The sequence below is a fragment of the Clarias gariepinus genome, chromosome 7, assembly GCF_024256425.1.
Source record: "Clarias gariepinus isolate MV-2021 ecotype Netherlands chromosome 7, CGAR_prim_01v2, whole genome shotgun sequence".
NCBI lineage: Eukaryota > Metazoa > Chordata > Actinopteri > Siluriformes > Clariidae > Clarias > Clarias gariepinus.
The window spans coordinates 9,236,897-9,256,832 of NC_071106.1; the positions used below are offsets into that span (position 1 = coordinate 9,236,897).

The 19,936-nt window shown below is 39.5% G+C and overlaps 1 protein-coding gene across 3 annotated transcripts in view; it reads left to right on the forward strand.

Moving 5' to 3' along the window:
* The window catches only part of LOC128527774 (granule associated Rac and RHOG effector protein 1-like), a 63,941-nt gene that overhangs the window by 38,207 nt on the left and 5,798 nt on the right, over positions 1 to 19,936 (forward strand). For all 3 annotated transcript variants that reach the window (XM_053500346.1, XM_053500345.1, XM_053500347.1), the window contains exons 4-12: positions 813 to 953; positions 1,913 to 2,008; positions 2,116 to 2,277; positions 3,993 to 4,151; positions 8,933 to 9,030; positions 10,816 to 10,941; positions 13,261 to 14,345; positions 18,418 to 18,583; positions 19,158 to 19,295. In XM_053500346.1, the coding sequence (XP_053356321.1) occupies positions 813 to 953; positions 1,913 to 2,008; positions 2,116 to 2,277; positions 3,993 to 4,151; positions 8,933 to 9,030; positions 10,816 to 10,941; positions 13,261 to 14,345; positions 18,418 to 18,583; positions 19,158 to 19,295 (2,171 nt within the window). The remainder of the gene's footprint in view (positions 1 to 812; positions 954 to 1,912; positions 2,009 to 2,115; positions 2,278 to 3,992; positions 4,152 to 8,932; positions 9,031 to 10,815; positions 10,942 to 13,260; positions 14,346 to 18,417; positions 18,584 to 19,157; positions 19,296 to 19,936) is intronic.

Here is a 19,936-nt window from a genome sequence, read left to right on the forward strand (position 1 = left end):
AGATTAGACTATAGCGGGACAGATTTGGCTATGGCAGGGGACGGAATAGACTATAGCAGGACGGATTTGGCTAAGGTGGGGACGGATAGACCATGGCCATGAAGTATTATTCTGTGGCATTTAGAATTAGTCTATGGCAAGGTAGATTAGACTATAGTGGGACAGATTTGGCTACGGTGGGGACGGATAGACCATAGTGGGAAGGATTAGTCTGTGGTGTTAAGGATTAGTCTATGGCAAGATGGATTTGGCTAGGTGAGAACGATTAGACTAAGGCCTAGCGGCCTGGGATTAATACGAGTATGAAGAAAACCCAATTGTAGATAAAACTTTTGCACTCTTACATGCGGTCACTGTGTCACAAGACAGAAGTTTTTACTGAGTCCGATGGAGCTCTGGTGCCTTTTCAGAGAACGGGTGAAGTGTGACGGACGGCTTTGATGGTGAGGTCATCTGTTTTGATGAGTATTTAATTAAAAATGTCTTTGGGTGTTATTGGATTTCAAGAGGGTAGTCAGGGCATGTTGAGCACTCCCTGGATACTGAGGTTAACTCTACTACAAGTGATAACCTTGATTTTATAATTCTGTCGTATTATTATAGTTATACAATATGTCTGGGGTGTGAGGTCTGGATCGTTTTTAGGATTATACGGAGTGTAGTAGTCAAAGCACTTTTTCTGCCGCTGAATTTGGTTATTGGTGCAGAGGAGGTACGTGAAGCAAAAGTGAAAGAAATAATGCAAATTGGGTCATTTATCATTGTTTAAGTCTAGTAGATTGTGATAATGATTGCGTGTGTGTGTTCTTCAGGCAACGGCGCGTCTACGAGAGCGAGGGCATGACGGATGTCTGGCTGGTTTTCAGGTGCAGCAGCTCTTCTGCTCCCACAGCCCCTCTCTCCCAGACCAGCAGCTCAAAGAGCTCAACCTGAAGATAAACAGCGCTCTGCAGGTCCGACCTCCAGCCACTACATCCTTCTGTTTGGTTTTTAAAATAAAATGTTGGAATATGAGGTGTTTAATGGGGTATGAATGCAGTTACTTCTAAGATAGTCCGCTTATTTACACTTTTCCAGCAACTGCTACACATTAGCTAGGTTATTGAGAAGGTCACTGAGAGGATTTTGCACTTTAATAAAAAGGTTAAAAAGAAAGTACACTAACATAGTTAAATACAATAACCGTCTGATTGTTAGTGTTTATGTTTGTAAGCTTGTGTTAATGTTTCTTGTTGTTGCTACTGTAGCATTAAATTGACGTTGATTATCAATAATAGCTTCCACAGTAATGTAATATGTTTACTGTGTGACTGACCGATGCTGAGTTAGACGTGAGAAACACAAAGATTTTATGTTTTTTTTTTAGAAGTTTAATAATATTTTCTGTTCATTATGAAATAAAGTCAAACCAGATTAGACTAGGCTAAGGCAGGGGGCGGGCTAGGCTAAGACGGAATAGAATAGATAAAGGCAGGACAGATTAGTCTATGACGGGACAGATTAGACTACGACATTAAGGAATAGACTGGCGAGATGGATTTGGCTAAAGTGGGAAAGATTAGACTATGGCAGAATGGATTATGAGTTGGACTGTGGCGGGACGGATTAATCTGTAGTGGGACGGATTGGACTATGACCGGACGGATTGGAAAGTGTCAGGTCTCATTAGACTATGAAGGTCTAGAACAGTACAGGTTAGATGGTTCTGGGGACACTGCAGTTTAGGTAGTTAATGAGGAAGCACTGACAGCACTGAGTGTGATTTACCGCTATAGAAACTTCATGGTGACTCTTAGATTAGGATTATAGAACTAGATTTAGATTATAGGAGGGTTCTTGGTTATTGAATTTTTTTGTTTTCAGCTTTAACAAAGCTTGTGCACAAAACTTCAAGTCGTGTTTAATTGTACAGGCCTACAGATCTGCGCTGGACTCTCTGGGTCACTGTGAGTACGCTCTCAAAGGAGGCTTTCACCTGAAACCCAAAGCTATAGAAGCTGCTTTACAGGTATGGAGTACATGAAACATCACTGTGTGTAAGTGTGTGTGTGGTAACAAGTGTATGGGTGTTTTGTTGATTTCAGTGCTGATTGCAAACTGTGTGTCTGTGTGTAGGGTTGCTGTAGTGAGGCTGAGGCTCAGCAGGCAGGCCGTATGCAGACCACATCTCAGCCAATCCAGTGCGAGTTACCCACAATCCCTCTGCAGATCGGCTCACACTTCCTCAAAGGGGTCTCCTTCAACGAGTCGGCTGCGGACAACCTCAAACTTAAAACGGTACACGCACACCTCACGGCATGCTCCGACTCATTTCTCAAGTCCTGATCCTTTGTTCCAGGAACAGATCTGTCTGTGTTGATTATCTCTCTCACCTGCAGCTCACCTGAGAACGGCGCTGACATTCAGTCTCTAATCATATCAGATGATAATTTAAATCAGTAAAAGTGATTGTTTAAACAGACCTGGTCTTTGGAATGATAGCGATCACTTCCACCCACTCAATTAGCCCAGGTGCTCATTAGGTCAAAGGTCTTTAACACGCAAATCTGAGAGAGATTCCGAGAGCATTCCTGTCCCGTCTCGGCTCCGCTATTACGAATTCCTACGAGTGTTTTCCTGCATGCTGACGTCCCCTGGAGCACAGTGTTGCCTCGATTCTGGTCTAGCCTTGTTTTGAGAAGTGTGTGTTTACGTTCCACTACAGTAGTTTTTCCCAGGCAGATTGTTTCGGAGGCAGGGTTTAGATAATCTGTTTTTTTTTTTTTTTTCTTTCTTTCATTTCCTTCAATCAAAACATGTTTGGTGTCTCAGTTTTGCCTCTGTCTTGACTGCAGCCTGCATGTTGAAATCATTACACACTTCAATTCAATTTCATTTAAATAGATGTTGCAGAGATGTTAAAAGCAATTTTAAAAAATACATTCTGAATTATTACTTTTTAATTTAGTTTGGAAGAACTTTTTTTTGCATCCAACAAGAACTATTGGATTTATACAAATTTATATATAATGACTCATGGATTCTTAAGCCTTGTACAATTATTTTGAAACCATGAAATCTGTCATGAATTACTGCAGTTTTCAGATGTCAGGGTTAACTCGCTTGTTTATTTCAGTCACACACGTTATTGAAATGTTTGCAACAACAAAAAGTAATTTCATATTAATTTATTAATTAAGTCAGCATACATAAGCGTTTAGAATTTAGTACAAATAAGACTAGCTGTCCAATTAAGAATAAGGTGGGTTTTTTTATACATCTCTTTGATCTATTATTATTATATCTATTAGTATAGATTAACATGGGCACGAAGTAATGTTTTGGCATGTGAAAAGATGTACACAGAAGCCCTCTCATTTCTTCATATTAAGTTCAATTAAAATAAATAATGTAGATTAAAATAAAGAAATAAGAAACAAATGTTTTATGTGACAGGCTGAAAAGTGCGCCTAAAGAATCTAATAAAGTTAAAAGTTTATTTGTTTATGTAACGACCTCAGCGGCAACCTCATTTTCCCTCTCGTCTGTTCCAACCACTCAGCATTCAGCGTCACTAATTCAGTATCACTTATCCCCGGCCTGACCATCTCTCATCACGTGTTTCTCACTGTTTCATGCCTTAAGTTGGATTAGTTTTTTGATGCTTGAATGATTCCTATGTTACAAATAAAAAATGTTCCTAGGGAGTTTTTTAGGGAGCGTAGAGAAATATTCCTGAAGTCTTTATTAAAAATGCAAGAAATCTGACTTTTGGGAAACCAAATATGAAGGAATGGAGGGGGGTGGGGTCCTGGATGGCAGACTTTTACCTTAATAAACACACTCTGGACAAATGTCTTGGAATTGGTTTAATTTTTCTCTTTTTTGCTAACTATTCCTTCATAAACTTTAAGGCTCCTGAGCTGAATTTTCTTCTAATAAAAGCTTGTATAAAGGAATTTATCTTCAGAGTTCAGAGTTATAACTTGGCTGCTCCATCTTTTCTCCTTTAGCACACCATGTTACAGCTCATTAAGGAGGCAACGGGGCAGAACGGCGTGTCGGCGCGGGATGACTCACCCGTGACGGAGGTGCTGAACCTGGTGTGTCCCTCCACCTGGAGGGGGGCGTGCAAAACGGCCGTGCAACTGCTGTTCGGACAGGCCGGACTGGTGAGAGCTCTGCCTCTTTCTTATATATCGCATCAATTTATTGATTAGATTCGTTTATTCTTTCGTTTATTTAGATGAACTTCAAATCTGCAGTTGAGCAGATAAAGATTAATGGCTGTAAGTGTTTCTTTGGCAGTCTCACTGAGCCATAATTGCCCCATATACAGTTATAAAGAGATTTATAGACAAATATAATCACACTTCCGATTTCCTCCATTATATCATCCAGAGTTCTGTGCTAGGACGAGGAGACATATTAAAGACAATTTACTGTATGTACACTTCTTAGATCCAGTGCTGTCGCATTGCCCGAGAAAAACAGATAGTTAGCTGATAGTGTGTGTGTTTTAACAAATCTGTCTACAAAATGATTTTGAAACTCCAAGTGCAAGGATTATTATTAGGGCCCTAGCACTATGACATCAGCACTTTGACGACATAATTATGATGTCATTGATATCACTCTGATAATGCAAAAGGCCCTTTTGTTCCTCTAAGGAATATTTTTTATAAATAATTATTTTATAAATAATAATAATTATGATTTATTTATATTTTTAAGGGTCTATACAAGCACCTACGCCATCCAGCCGCCTTAAACTGAAGCCAACACATTGAGTCTTTAAGTCGTACTCAAGAGCTACACACAGGTTGTGCGGTGTACCCGGGGGCAGGTTGATGGCACAAGTGCTTGGGCCCGCTCATTGTTGCTTGCAACTATATTTTATAGGATTATTATTGGATTTGGTTTTGGTTTTGTGATCCAATTGAAATAATTAAACATGGCATGTACATGATGTAGAAATGTCTCTAGATCTGTTGGTGAAAGTAATGGAGGTGGGCTCACTAACTCCTCAAACTGTTTTAAAACATAAACATACTGACTCACAAGATGCACAAAAACACTTTTATTTATTTTATTTTACTGAATTTCAATGCGTTTTTCACATAAATAACACGTTATAGTTAGTTGTTTGATGACGAAGACAGAGACATAGGACAGATATGAAACACTGAAACGCGAGTAAATTTTCACAACTTGTGCACAAAATTGCTAGGAGACTCTTTTAACCTGTTAGTTTTTTTTTTTTATCCGTTTTGACATTTGAAGTCATTTTATTCTTGAAGTTTTATTTGTACAAATATTTCATTCTCTTTTTGTACCGTTTTATTTTGGTCAATATTGACATTTTCCCCTTACTCTTTCCACCTCATTTAACCTACCTTTACGCAGAAAGGTCACACGACCATGCAAACTGTCTCAATAATTCTAGGCCTGTGTGAAAATCTGGCCAGTAGTACAGTATTATGATTTAGTGTAACATCCATGACGCTGATCGGGTTCAAGCCACCACAGAAAGCCGCAGCATGCAGCTGAGCACTCCACTCCACTCTACAGATAGTTTATAAAGCACCAGGCACATGAAAAGTGTTCAACTGATAGTTATTCATAAAAACATTAGTGGTACTTTTATACTTTCAAAGTCTGATCTACTACATCCGGCTCTTCTTCAATATGAAAAGTAGCTCTTTTTTTTTTTTCTTTCATTAGGCTAACAGGTGTTTTCAAATTTCCCATAGTGTATTTGCATGTGTGGTTGTGTCATGCCGACATTAAGTATTGTGTCAGAACTGATGATGTTTAATCCAGAGATGATTTCCTCCTTTAGTGGGGTGATTGTTTAAGATAGACAACTGATGTCAGATGAGCTCAAAGAAAAAAGTCGAGAGGTGTTAGGTCTGGTTCTGTTTAATCTTCAAATAGAAAAATATCAAAAATCCATGTCTAAAGAAATATGACTATGGGTTAAGACCTTTGTGCTGGTGTAAAACTTTTATTTAAAACATAACGGTTGCTAAAATTGTTCTTTGTAAAAACTGCACTCTCTAAACAGGTTTCCACTCTGTGTGTGTGTGTGGGGGGGGCACTTCTCCGCTTCAGAGACTCAGGGTCATTTCGGCGTCACTTAGGTTGTGAGGATACACCTGCTCTATAAATAACAATAGAGCACTTCCTGTCCGGCAGGAAAAAGCCCCCTCCCTCACACAAGACTCTGTCTCTTTCAAAGAACTCAGTTTAAGTGCCTGTGTTAGAAAACACACTGAAGAGAAAGGCCAGTGTTTTGACACAGACATCAGTGAAAACTGGACTCGATTATTGGCTTTGTTTGAAATGTCATCCAGTTAAAACTAGTTTTGACCGAAACTGAGTTTCAAGCTTTGTGTGTGCTGTTATTGTCAGGGCGCTATGGTTTCTGCGTGTTTCTGATGTCCTCAGAGGGAGAATGAGCGCATCACAATGTAGAAAGAACATCAAAGTAAAAACTGTATTGTTATTGGATCTGACATATAAGTATGATTAAAATCAGAGTTTGATCCTTTCACGTATTGATTTGTCGTGTGGAGTGGAGTGCTCAGCTGCATGTTGTGGCCTTCTGTGGAGGATTGAAACAGTTCAGCGTTATGAATGTTACAGTACATTTAAATTAAAATATTGCACTGACTTTGCCGAGTTTGAGTTTGCGCACAGGCCTAGCATCAGTGAGACAGTTTGCATGGTCCAACAAAAACCCAGACCAGAGTTTGAAAAGAAAAGTACTCATTTACATTCGTTTATTTTTATATATTATTCATACCCTTTGCAAACTGTCACAGTCTATGGCAAAATCCAAAGTTCTATACCATTCCAGATAGTCCAAGCTGTTCCAAAGCTTCCTAATTACCCGGATTCATTGGGAACAACATCAACTCAACAGGTGAAAACAGAATCTCTCCGCTGTTGGTTTGTGGACAGTCATGGCTAAGACAAAGGAGCTCACTGAGGACCTGCGGCTGCGCGTTGTGGCTGCTTACATGTCAGAAAAGGGCTATAAGACCATATCTAAATGTTTTGACGTTCCAGTGGCTACAGTGCAAAGTATTATTTTAAAAATACAAGACATTCTGCATTGTAAAAAAAACCCAGAGGACATGATCGGAAGCCAAAAGTGACACCTGTGCTGGCCAGGAGGATAGTCAGAGAGGTAAAAAATAATCCAAGGATCATCATCAAGGCCATCCTGATGAATCTGGGCTCTGCTTGTGGCAACATCTTAAGGCAGACAGTCCAACGGACACTGCACACCGCTGTGTTCCACGGATACAGACTTAGGAGGACACCACTTCTCCAGAAGCCAGCTTGGTCTTGGTCAAATCCTCATCTGGACAAAGAAGACAACTTCTGCTCTTCTGTTTTATATTCAGATGAAACAAAAATGTAATTGTTTTGCCACAATGATGTCGCCTTTATTTGGCGTGAAAAAGGAGAAGACTTCAGCCCTAAGAACACCATCCCCACTGTCAAACATGGTGGTGGGAACCTAATGTTTTGGGGGTGTTTTTTAGCCGGTGGACCAGGGAACCTAATAACAGTAAACCATGAAAAAGCACCATGAAAAAGGAGCAGCACATTAAAATTCTCAACAACAACATCAGATATTCTCTAGAGAAACTTGGCCTTGTCCTGACTTGAATCCAAGTGAGACTCTGTGGAGGGAGCTAAAGATCAGGATGATGGCAAGGAGACCCTCCAACCTGAAGGAGTTGGAGCTTATCGCTAAAGATGAATGGGCAAAAATACCAGAGGAGACATGCAAAAAGCTGGTCTGCAATTTATTGATTATTGAGAAGGGTATGAATAATTTTGGACATGCCACTTTTGTTCAAACGTAAATAAAAGCTAAAAGAATTTTTTCCCACAATGATGCCTCTTGTACATCGTCGTCTTATTTGCCAGGGATATGAATAATTTCAGGCTTGACTGTATTTTAATTTTTTCCCCCGTTAAAGAAAACTCACAAAAATGTTTGTGTTCGCTGAACAATTATAATTCTTGGAAAGTAGTAGTATAGCTCCTGGCAGGTCAGACGTTAAAAAGAAAATTGCAATTAGTGCAACTCTAGTTTTAATGTTTAACTAAAGGTTTACACGCGTACATTTTTAATCAGGTGCAGAAGCTCATGTTTAAGCGCTGTATGTGAGTTTTACTTCAGATGATACAAACAGAGTGACGTGGATGACGCGTTTCCTGTTGCAGGCTCATCATTCTTTGAAATATTTTGCACAAAGGTTTTACCCTAAATACATGAAACTATAAATGTGCATTTGTCTTTCTGCGGAAACAATGAAATTGAAAGAAAAAAAACTCTTAGCCTTTTTTTGCATTTTTGTTTAAATATTAAAACTTTTTAAACATACAAGACGGAGAGATTTTTTAGTTAAGGGAAATGTTTGGTTTCAGAAGTTGGTAATGTAGAAAAAGGTCAACATTTAACCATATGAAGAAGTCGTGAGTCATGATCAAATTTTATGACGTGTCTCAAAGCGTCATCGGAGACATGTGAGATGTGCTTGGTTATATAAAAGATTTTAAACGGGAATCAAAACAGAATGATTGATTAATAACCCAGCCTCGGCATAACTGTGATTAAAAACATGCCTGTATGATCACAGAAGCCAATTTAAAACAGATTGTTTTTTTTTTTCCTAGAACTTTTTAGGTTATTGCTTGTTTAAGAGAGCTCGAGTGAAACCCTAAGAGCATATCTAATATGTACAAGTAAGGAAATAAGTACTGTATAATAGTAGTAGTAATGTATTGCAGTTATAACTATTAATGTATGCTTTACAGTCTGTTTCTCATTAGTTTTAAAGTACACTCACAGACAATAACCCTCAACAATGATGTATACTGTTTTGACACAGAGTGTGTGTGTATATATATTTATGGTGTGTATGTGCAGGTCGTAGTAGACACGGCTCAGATCGAGAATAAAGAGGCGTACGCTCCACAGATTACCTTAGAAGGATCCCGAGTTGTCGTGCAGGTTCCTTCCACGTGGTGAGTACAACTGGTCATAATTATGAAAAATGTCTAAGTTTGGAAATCCTTCAAAGCTCAGTGCGAATGTTTTTCTTTTATCTGGACCCATTTTTTTTTTCCTTTTGTTTTTTTCACTGATGAGAGAATCTGTGAAATAATTGCGCACATATTTGCCTAATCAGAGCCGGTTTTTCGCTGCCGGGACTGAAAACACAGAGTCAGTTTCGTGCCAGACACATTAAACAAAACCACTAGATTCTTGAATAATAAACAATGGATGTTGCAAATACAGATATAAGAAATAAAATCTAAATTGTACCACTGCAGATTTTGAAAGGAGATGCATTTTTGTATTATAATGTTTATTCAGTGTTTGTTTATTCATTTGTAATATTAATTCATTTTTATTTTAATGTTTTTTTTACTGGTAATATGAACAATAGTTATATCAATTAATGATTTATGGTGATGACCTGTTAATCGGATGAATTCATTAAATCAGTGGAGCAGAATGGATTTAGATTTAGAATCAAATTACACTGTTTTTAACATTTATTTTAAATAATAATAAAGAAAAGTTTTGTAAATTGTGAAAAAATATACCACAGCTTTTAAAGAAAAAAAAAAGAAAATCGCAACAAAAACATTAATATTTTGCGTCACTGCTCCCTCTGATTTAATAGCCGCTTTAATGCCATTCTGCCACCTGATGGACTGGAGTGTGGGCGCAGACGATTGACGCAGGAAATAAAAAACGTTTATAGCTTTGTTTGAAACATGACACGTACACAATCGATAGCTTAAATTACACAGCATTTTATTCAGTGCTGTTGGACACTTTAGGAGTTTTTAGTACTTATCAAAACTTCTATAAGTAAAAAATAAAATCATCAGAGAACAAACAATAGCGCTACTGAATCGAATCAAATCGAAAATCACAATGCCTAAAAATATACCTGTGATTCACAGCTGTAGTAAACTTCCGTCTGTGCAGTTTCAGTAGCCTGTTATGATTATACCACTGATGACACCAGTGTAAGAAGATACCGATATAATACTTTTAACAGATAACCTGCAGATTTAACAGAACGTGCTGTCCCTGATAATGATCTCTTAACCACAGACCTGCAGGTAAAGCAGATTCAGCTTACATCATCCAGCAGGGTTCGAGCAGGAAACAGACTCCTTCTGTCTCGGCGTGCCGGTGTAGTTTGTAGATAAGAAACCCATTTTAAAAGGTTGTTTGCGACTGGGTGGAGGAGAGTGGTAGGTGGTAGAGTGATAATGTTAGGCGAGTCAGGATTTTAAAATGCATCTCTTTCTGTTCTGTTCGGTCTCAAGTCATAGCAAACTGGCATCTGCGAGCACGTCATGTTATGTGTACAGGGACCGCTGATCTCGGCTCACGGATAAAAAATCGTTTTTACCCTTTATGTGATGACAAAATCGGGCCAAAACATTCAGTTCCGAGCGCTTTACAAAGTGTACTACCATTTCATGAACCATCTAATATTGTTGAGCCTAGTCGATTTTTATCTTCAGCCGTAAATCAGCAGCAAGTCCAGGCCTGTGTTTATTGTAAGCCCCGTCTCTGATTAAAGCCACATGAGAATTTTGGAATTCTGAAACCAGCTCAGAACTGTGTTGTGTTACAGAGGTTTTTATTTCCCGCTCTGCGCCGATTCACTGAGTGAACACAAACGATCGTTTCATAGCTCGCCACACACGGTTAGCTATGTTTTATGTTGTTTCATAGTCATCTGAACGGTGTTAAAATGAGTGCATGTGGATGTAATCCGGTAGGTGTCTGAAGGAGGACCCGGCCACCATGTCTCTGCTGCAGCGCAGTCTGGATCCGGAGAAAACCCTCGGCCTGGTTGACGTCCTTTACACTACCGTGTTCGACCTGAACCGCTGGAAAGAGCGCAAGTCAGTAGGATCCTTTGCTTCTTTGATCCTTTTGTGTAGCTTTCTTCTTTCAAACTGTCCCTGCCTCAAAACTTAATAATAATAATAATAATAATAACTAAAGAGGTAAATGTTCTGAAGAAAGTGTGAGCGTTGCTTGCCGAGGCAAAACTCGGGCCTCTGGGCCTTTTTTATAATGACGTCTTATGGGATCAGTTTCTAAGATGCCCTAAAGTGGTTACCAGGGCATAAGACTGATTGGTTGCCCGAATAAAATGAGCCCGTCCCCATGTCTCTATGACGGTGGGATCCACAGTTGGGTTCAGTTTCAATGTTTCTATGAAAGTTCCTATAGCTGGGAATGCATCTGTGATCATTTCCTGTTTTAATGAGGAGTACCTTCATCATATATGTCAATGGGGCAAATTTGGCCACCTTTTGCGCCCCAGGGGTACACTTTATACCCTCTTGCGGGGTGTGTTCTGACACGGCTTGCAAGCCTCTTTAAATGTGGTACATTTTTATATTTCTACAAAATTCTTGCTCTGCGCTAGAATCCGTCAATGTTTAGTCTATGGGATTTTTTGGGTGGGAAATTGTCGCTTGCGGTTTCGCACCAAAGTTTACACAGAGAAGAATTTTTTTTTTTAAATGAATAAATAAATACCAAGCAGGCAGGATGATACAAGGCATGCTTGGCAAGTGCCACTAATAATAATAATAATAATAATAATAATAATAATAATAATAATAGAGAGCATATCAAAAAGAAATAGTAATCATAAAGGATGTCTTTTGATATATTAAAAGTTAAAAAGATTGATTATTGTTCTTTCTTTTTTTTTTTAAGTTATCTTTAAATAGAAGTCAAGACAGATTAAACAGAGCTATAAAGTAATAGTAAAGAATAACAGTTATAAGTAATAGGAATGGAGGAGAATGGAAAGGCAAGGAAATCCACCGGGGTGAGAATAATACAGTCACAGTGATTATGCGGTTTATGAAGTGTGGTTAAGATACGATGTGGAAATAAAGTATAAAACATTGTTCAGTCATTTATTATAAACATACAGCTGGAATCTTGTATTAGTATGAGATCAGATGAGTTTGTTTGCCAGGCCTGTGATTAAACTTTTTACATCTTGACATTAAATCTATGAGTCAGGCATGTTTAGATGAGAAATGACTAGTTCTAGTATAAACCCGTTTCCTACGAGACATACCGGTTTATTTTTATTTGGACACTGGAGATGGGAACAAGGGGCACGGTTTTAAAGCAAGCAAGAAAAAAAAAAATGTTCGTAAAAAGTGGCAGAGCAAAGCAGTCGCATGCATCTGTCTTGTATCTGAGATACATTCTAGAAATCACAGGAAGTAAAATAGTCGCATTTATTGTTTCTGTTTCTCATATCTGTTTCCTGTTTTTTTGGAAAGTAGTTCTGCATTAAGAATTTCAGATTTATGTTGTAAGCAGCAAGACAAATCAGTTTAACAAAGTTGCCGTCTTCCCCCTTTTTAAAAAAAAAAAGATTTCTGTTCCCTATGTCCTGAAAAGTCTTAAGCCTTATGCTGAGACGTAATCCAGCCCGCTTCCTATAAAATGGACAGGAACCTGCTGTCTCAGCACTTTTAGCCGAGTTTAGAAACCAGGCCAGAAAGAAAACTGATTTATGTGTCTGTTTGAGGTCACCGTTTGTGCTTTATATCCCAGAATCCTTCACTTTCTCAAAGCATCTTGGAGAAAAATGCATAACAACATACATGGCGATGTAATATTGATGCAAAACTACAGCAACACAATAATAAATGTCTAAGATGATAGATAGCCGTAAGAGGAACTTATTGGATTACAGGGGATTTTTAAGAAAAATGTAATATTACTGTATAAACAATACACGATGTCAAGTTATTCACCAGTGTTGTGTGGTATAAGCAGACCACATCATCTTCATTCAGACACTACTCATCAGATTTATTTGTCAACCCTGATTAAAATGTGCGTTACACAAACAAATTCTAAATTTGCGCTCGTATAATAGAAGAAACTCTTTATTTTATTATTTTTACTCTCATTAGAACTACAGTGGAAATTGTAAAACTTCAGAGGTCAGGAACTCTTTTGCTTACTCTAAACATATCCTGTTTCCCCTGGTGAATAATTGTGACCTTGCTCACATTGGTTGTTCATTATTGTGGGGAAAAACCTAGAGAACTTTCAGCATGACACCAAGTTGTACGATTTTTGTGTGTTTTTATTTATTTCTTTTAAATATAATTCTTCTCTCTCTCTCTCTCTCTCTCTCTGTGCTGTAATGTAATCCGGGTCTTGTGTGTCCGTAGAGAACAAGCCCTTCCCACCATTCAGATCCAGCTTCAGAGAGACAGCCCTGATTACACCGTCCCTTCTGACCACCATCACCACCACCACCCTGGCAACAGCAGCAAATCCTCCAGCGGCCTGCCCAAGACCATTTCCAAACTTACCTCCAAGTTCACTAAAAAGGCTTCGTCCAGCTCCGGGAGTGGCGGGAGCTTCTCCATCCCGAGCACGCCCTCTCGAAGCATGAGCGGCGTCGACGATAAGCCCAAAGCGCCGTCTCAGATTCTCCAGATGACCGTGACTGGTAGCGGCGATTCCGGCCAGCATGCGGCCAACGGTTCGACTCCGGAGGAGCAGGGTATGAATCTGCCTACGGACCAGGAAATGCAGGACGTAATCGACTTTCTATCCGGCTTCAACATGGGCAAGTCGCAGCAGGCCTCGCCGTTGGTCAAGAGGAGGAACTCGGTCGCCTCCAGCAATGCCGCTGACTTGAAACCGCCAGGCTCTGTGGCCCCGCCCACTTCACAAGCTCCGGTCCTGCACGCTGCGATCCCATTGGTTCAAAATGTGCCTCAACAACAGCAGCAGCAGCAACAACAACAACAACAACAACAACAACAACAACAGCAGCAGCAGCAGCAACCTCCTCAGCTCCCAACTACACCCAAACAGCAGCAACAAACCACAGTTCCTCCACAACCACCGGCCCCAGCGCAGCCCTCGCCTTCTCCACAAACCCTGCAGTACTACCAGCACCTCCTGCAGCAATCCCAGCAGCCCTCACCCGTGTCACCACAACTCCCCTCACAGCAGCAGCAGCCCCAGGCTCTTCCCCCACAGCAGAGAGCTCCTGGAAAGTGGCCCCAGGTTCCTCCGGGCGGGCTCTCACCCATCGGTCACATGACTCAGTGGACTTTGCCTGACCTGAGCTCGGACCTGTACAGCCTGGGGTTGGTCAGTACCTACATGGACAGCGTGATGTCGGAGGTGTTGGGTCACAAGGCGCCACCAGGGCCGCGCAACAACACCTGGCCTAATCGCGAGCAGAGCGAGCAGGGCATGTTCGGGGTGCTGGGTGACACGATGCCCTTTGACCCTGCAGGTAAGTGATGGTATTGTGTGTATGTGTTTGTAAAAGCCATCTGGAGAATGTTTGCTCTTTTGCCTGATTTATTTATTTTATTTTTTACTAATATGATTCGTCTTAGTGTGTGTGTGTGTGAGTCATTCAGTGCCTCTTTAGTCCTTGTCTTCATGCATTGATGAAAAATGTGCACTGTTAATTGGAGTCGAATGTTTCATCACTCAAGCGCGGCAGATAACAATCAGAACGCTGAAAGACAGACATGAAGGTATGAGCGTACTTGTTTAGCCTCCTTTCAGACGTACAAACGCATCTAACTCGACAGAGTGTCTGTGACCGTGGAGGATTAAAATGCTCCATTGTCTTTTGTGGAATGGTGTCAGGATCTGACAAAACAGTGGGTAGAAATAACACACTGCTGTTGGTTGTATGTGTGTGTTATTGTAGCAGTGAAGAAACAGGGCTCCTAGTGTTTGGCGATTAACAAATTCAAAACTCTAGGGTTGCAAAATACAAGGAGTTTCCCCGAGCAACGTGTTCAGAGGTGAGGATCAGATGCTGTGGTTATACACAAGAGTCTCTCTCTCACCCTTAATTTTGTTCTTGTATTACAGAAGACCCTGACAGGGCTGGCAGCGTACGCTGTCTTTGTTTTTCTTTATTAAAACTCGTCTACACAGGACGACACCTCATTTCATCTCTCAATCTTCTTTTCTGATTTGTGTGAAATCATAGCATTGCATTCTTAATAACGGATGCTAATCACCTAATGCTTTTAAGACAGTCTGAGGTGCAGTAAAGTTTTAATAGAAATAAGGGCTGCAAATTTTCTAATTTTTTTCTTAACCGATAATTGAGCGGTCAATAATCGATTAATAGTTTATGATTAAAAGTAATAGGGGGCTTTTTTTTCTAGCGCTACAATACGAACAGAAAAGCTTTGTAAGACAAATTAATAAAGCTTAAAGAGTTTAGGCAAACAGAATAATAGTACAGGTAGTCCCTGTGTGTTCATGCGTGTGGGGATGCAGGAGAAATGAGTCAGCCTCACCGGTTTCAATGAATCAGTCCGGGAGCGCAGTAGTTCACAGTCCAATACAGTGGAAAACAGCTCTGAGACAAAATTGCGTCTGGGATTCCTCTCATGAGACGACACATTACATTTGACGTGTGCGATTCATTTCCTTAAGTGCTTTGCCACATGATGGCACTGTGAGGAAAGGGGACAGATTTAATCAAGTGAATTGGTATTATGCTTTACAATGTATATTCGTGTCAAAGGCGTTTATGACTAACTTTGTCTGACTTAAGAACGAATTAGACTTACGAACGTGCTGTGCTCCCAGAACGGAACTAGTTCATAAGTCAGAGATTACCTGTAGTAAAAAAAAAAATAATTGGACCACAGTTCATCTGTGATCTGTCGGATCTCTCCATGTTGGCCGGTGTGTAAACCGCGGATTACTTGCTAAGTTTAATCAACATGATGCAAAATACAGCTTTACTCCCATTGTATGTCATTATACAGTATATACAGTATATGGCCTATAAGCACAAACCTTTCCTGCATGCTCGCGAAGTATATTTTTGCTCACTCAAACACACACGTGCACGCTCATATGGTTCAGAGTTGCCAGATTGCAATGTAAACAAATGGCTAATGCTGAAAACCCTACCTCACTTTTAGAACACGTACTACAGTGTAATTATTTATAAAATTGGACTAAATTCTATTAACAACCCAAGAAGCCTAACAAGGTGAACTTTGATTGGCTCTTTTGTTTCTTTTCCATAACGTCCATACGTTCTTCTGTTCAATGATAATGAATGTAATACATATCCTGGGAGGTTTTTAAAAAAATACAACGTCTAATATGGCGCATGTGCACGATCTTATAAAAGGAAAAAAAAGTTGTGCACAAATAAGATGCATTTATCCAGATACTCTGTACAGTCCTCAGGTTACGGGTTTGTCTCTCGTGTAATTTAATAGATTGACTGTTCAACATTAACACATCTCTTTTACTTAAAGAAGTCCAAATCCAGGTATAAAGAGAAATACTATTGATTTTATATTCCTCATCACGGCAAGGCGATATTACAAGACTATCATATCCAAAGATGGGGAAAGTACACAGATCCTGTACTTAAGTAAAAATAGTGTTTCCTAATATTTCTCAAGTAAAAGTAGAAGTCCTTCATTTACTTGTGTAGCTAAGTAAAAGTACAGAAGTACAGTGGAACCTTGGATTACGAGCATAATTCGTTCCAGAAGCGGCCTCGTATTAATTTTCCCAAAATAAATAATGGAAATAATGTTTCTGTGAAGAGCAGATAGTGTGTGTCTGTGAATTCGAAAGTAGGAGGGGTGGGTGGGGGTGTGTGTGGTGTGTGTGGGGCACGGTGTCCAATAACGTGCACGCACAAAGAGCAGGCTGAGTCTTGAGCAGAGAGAGAAAATGGATCTTTAACCTCTCTAATGAGACTTGCTTTTTGCTTTACAAGCGCACTGTACACAAACGCATACAGACACAAAATAAAATATGTTTTACGCACACACACACACACACACACACACGTGGTCACAGTGTTATAATAAACAGTACATGCGTGCACAGATATTGATTATACCAGTGAGAGACGCGCACTAGGACCCAGACGATTACCCACAATTCCACAGCGCAAGAGAGAGAAAAACTATTGGCTCAGTTGTGATCACGTGACGCTCGGCGTCAAAACAAGAAGCGCATGCATGATGCATGATACTCGGTACTCGTAAACCAAGAATTGTTCGTTTTCCAAGTCAAAATTTATTCAAAATCTTTGGTCGTCTTTCATCGTTACTCACAATTCGAGGTTTCACTGTACTCTCCCTAAATTTCTCCTACTTAAATTTACCTAAGTATTAAAAGTACAGGGTTTGTTTTAGCTCATTGTAGAGTTAGAGTTAAAAAAAAAATTTTCATGGTAAAAATCTCTCGGTCTCTCTCTGCTTCCGGATTTTAATCATGTTGTTTTTTTTTTTTTTTTTTTTATCTCTGTCTGTAACTGTGTCTCAATCGCTGTCTCCGTTTCTCATTTCACCTGTTGCGTTATTAGGCGTGTCTCGAAGGGAAGACGAGTCGCGCAATTACATATAACAGTAATCTGATGGCGAAATTCTTGCTTCAAACATTACACACTTCTGTGGTTAGGTAATGAATCGACATGCAGAAACGTACATAGATATATGTTATATATAAACTGTATATATATATATACTGTGTATATATATATATATATATATATATATATATATAAATATTTTATAAGTAACTAATTCTATAGCGGTTTTAGTGCTATAGTTAAAGATTAAGTAAGAAAATTTGAACACCCTGTTATATTTTGTACAGTTTTGTCATAGTCACGATGGTGTCTTGCCCAGAGCTCTCATTTCCTCCTTGTAGATTATTTTATCCATTATATTTTCTTTCTGTGAGAACTATCTGTTGCATTTACAGTTAAGAGTTAATTTTTTTTTATTTTTTTTCTACTAAGACACCCTTTATTAACCAAGGAAAAAAAAACTCGGATCCCTCAGAGTCTCTCTATTTCAGGAATTTAATTTAGGGTTTTTCTAATTAAAGTATTTTGGAGTTGTTGAGCCGTCACACACAAGGTAAGAGGTGACTTTTAGTGCTTTGACACCTAAACATCATTTTTGTAGTAGGGATTGTAATTTCCAACCCTGAAACATAACATAGCTATGACTGAGAGATGTGTGTGTGTGTGTTTGTGTGATGTGCCTTAGTGTGCATGTATTTAGGAGTGGCTAGATGATCAAAGCGCTGGATTTTGATGTCTCCTTTGTGTGTTTCTGCTGCGCTAGACAACTCTGGATAAAGAGACCAAACACGCTGGTGCAAAAAAAGCTGAGCAAGCTGAATCCAGTCTCCTCCGTCTGCACATAGCTTTTTGTCTCGTCTCTCTCTTTTTTTCTTCTTTTTTTTTTTTTTTGCTCACTGATGCCCCCTGTCAGTTTATCAATGATACTACTGTTTATAATTTGTGATGTGTTTTTTCTCTCTCTCTCTCTCTCTCTCTCTCTCAGTTGGCTCAGATCCCGAATTTGCTCGGTACGTAGCTGGGGTCAACCAGGCCATGCAGCAGAAGAGGCAAGCACAGCATGTCCGTCGTCCTAGCAACCCTCGTAGCAACTGGCCCCTCCCAGAAGACCAGCACAGGACCTGGTCCCACCCAGAATACTACAGCGAGGGGTGAGTAGCTTTGTTCTATCCACACACACAAACACACACACATGCACAATATTTCGGTTATGTTATGATCTCATCTTCACGTTAGAATTTTGCATAAATCTCATTCGCAGTAGTGTAGTTTTTTTTGTTGTTGTTTTTTTAGTTCACCGGCTCTTTATTTTTTCATAGCTGTAGCACACACACACACATACACACACACACACACACACACACACAAACACGTCTGCTTGTCCAGACGTATTCGCTGGATTTGTTATGCTTACAGCTATCCTACCAGCCTGACACTGAAACTCGTGAATCATCACACAGGCAGTGACTGGACACACGAAATCTGCTCGAGGTCTTAGCATTACACATTGATGCGTAATAAACTTCTTCATTAGGATGGACAGATGGTTTCTGGAAAAGCACAGGACTGAATTAGAAGACAGAAAAACAGTCTGTAGTTCGGCTTTAGCAGTAGTACGAGCTTTAAATAAAATCAAAGTAAGCTCTAGGTGCTTAGTGAGTGTTTACGGTGAGTGTCTTGTTCTCCAAAAATCCTGTATACTGACAGAGATTTGTCTGTGAGCAGGGAGGCAGTGAACAGTACCTGGTCAGCCAATCAGGGCGACTCTGCCAGCTCGAGTGACGAAACCTCCTCAGCCAACGGAGACAGCCTGTTCTCCATGTTCTCTGGTCCTGATCTGGTAGCTGCAGTCAAGCCAAGAAGGTAAACACAAGCCACGTCCACCAGACCATACACTGTGGATGATTTTTTCTGTTTATTTTATTTTATTTTATTGGTAAACTGAACATCGCGCATTCTTTAAAGGAAAAAAAATGAAGTAGCCAACAAGTACGAACATTAGCATGCTTTACCTAGGAACTGTAACTACTTCCTGTTCAGAATTATCCTGAAACTGTTGATTCAGTACATTAGGTAGGATTTTTTGTTATTATAAGATTACCTTTCAAAAATTACATCACTGAGTTAGACATTCTGCGTTCGCTATTCTGCAGAGCCACTAAAGGGACATGGGTAGAACAAACAAATCATTATAAAAAAAATAATAATAATAAATCTGAACAATGTTGGGAAGAAACGGGACATGGGTAAAAAATCAGGACAAAAAAAAAAGCTTAAAAAGGAAAAAATATATATATACATATATGAGACCCAAGTCCCATTTATTTATTTATTTATTTTTTTGAAAGATCTTGCCAAATTTTTTGCGGGTCCTCGCAAAACTTGACTCTACAGATTTAATTCCCAAACTTGATCCTTCACTGGGAAGGGGAGCGTTACCAATCCAGTTTAGTGCGTTGTTAAACAGGCATGGAGAGAATTACTGACATTTACTTTCAGCTTAT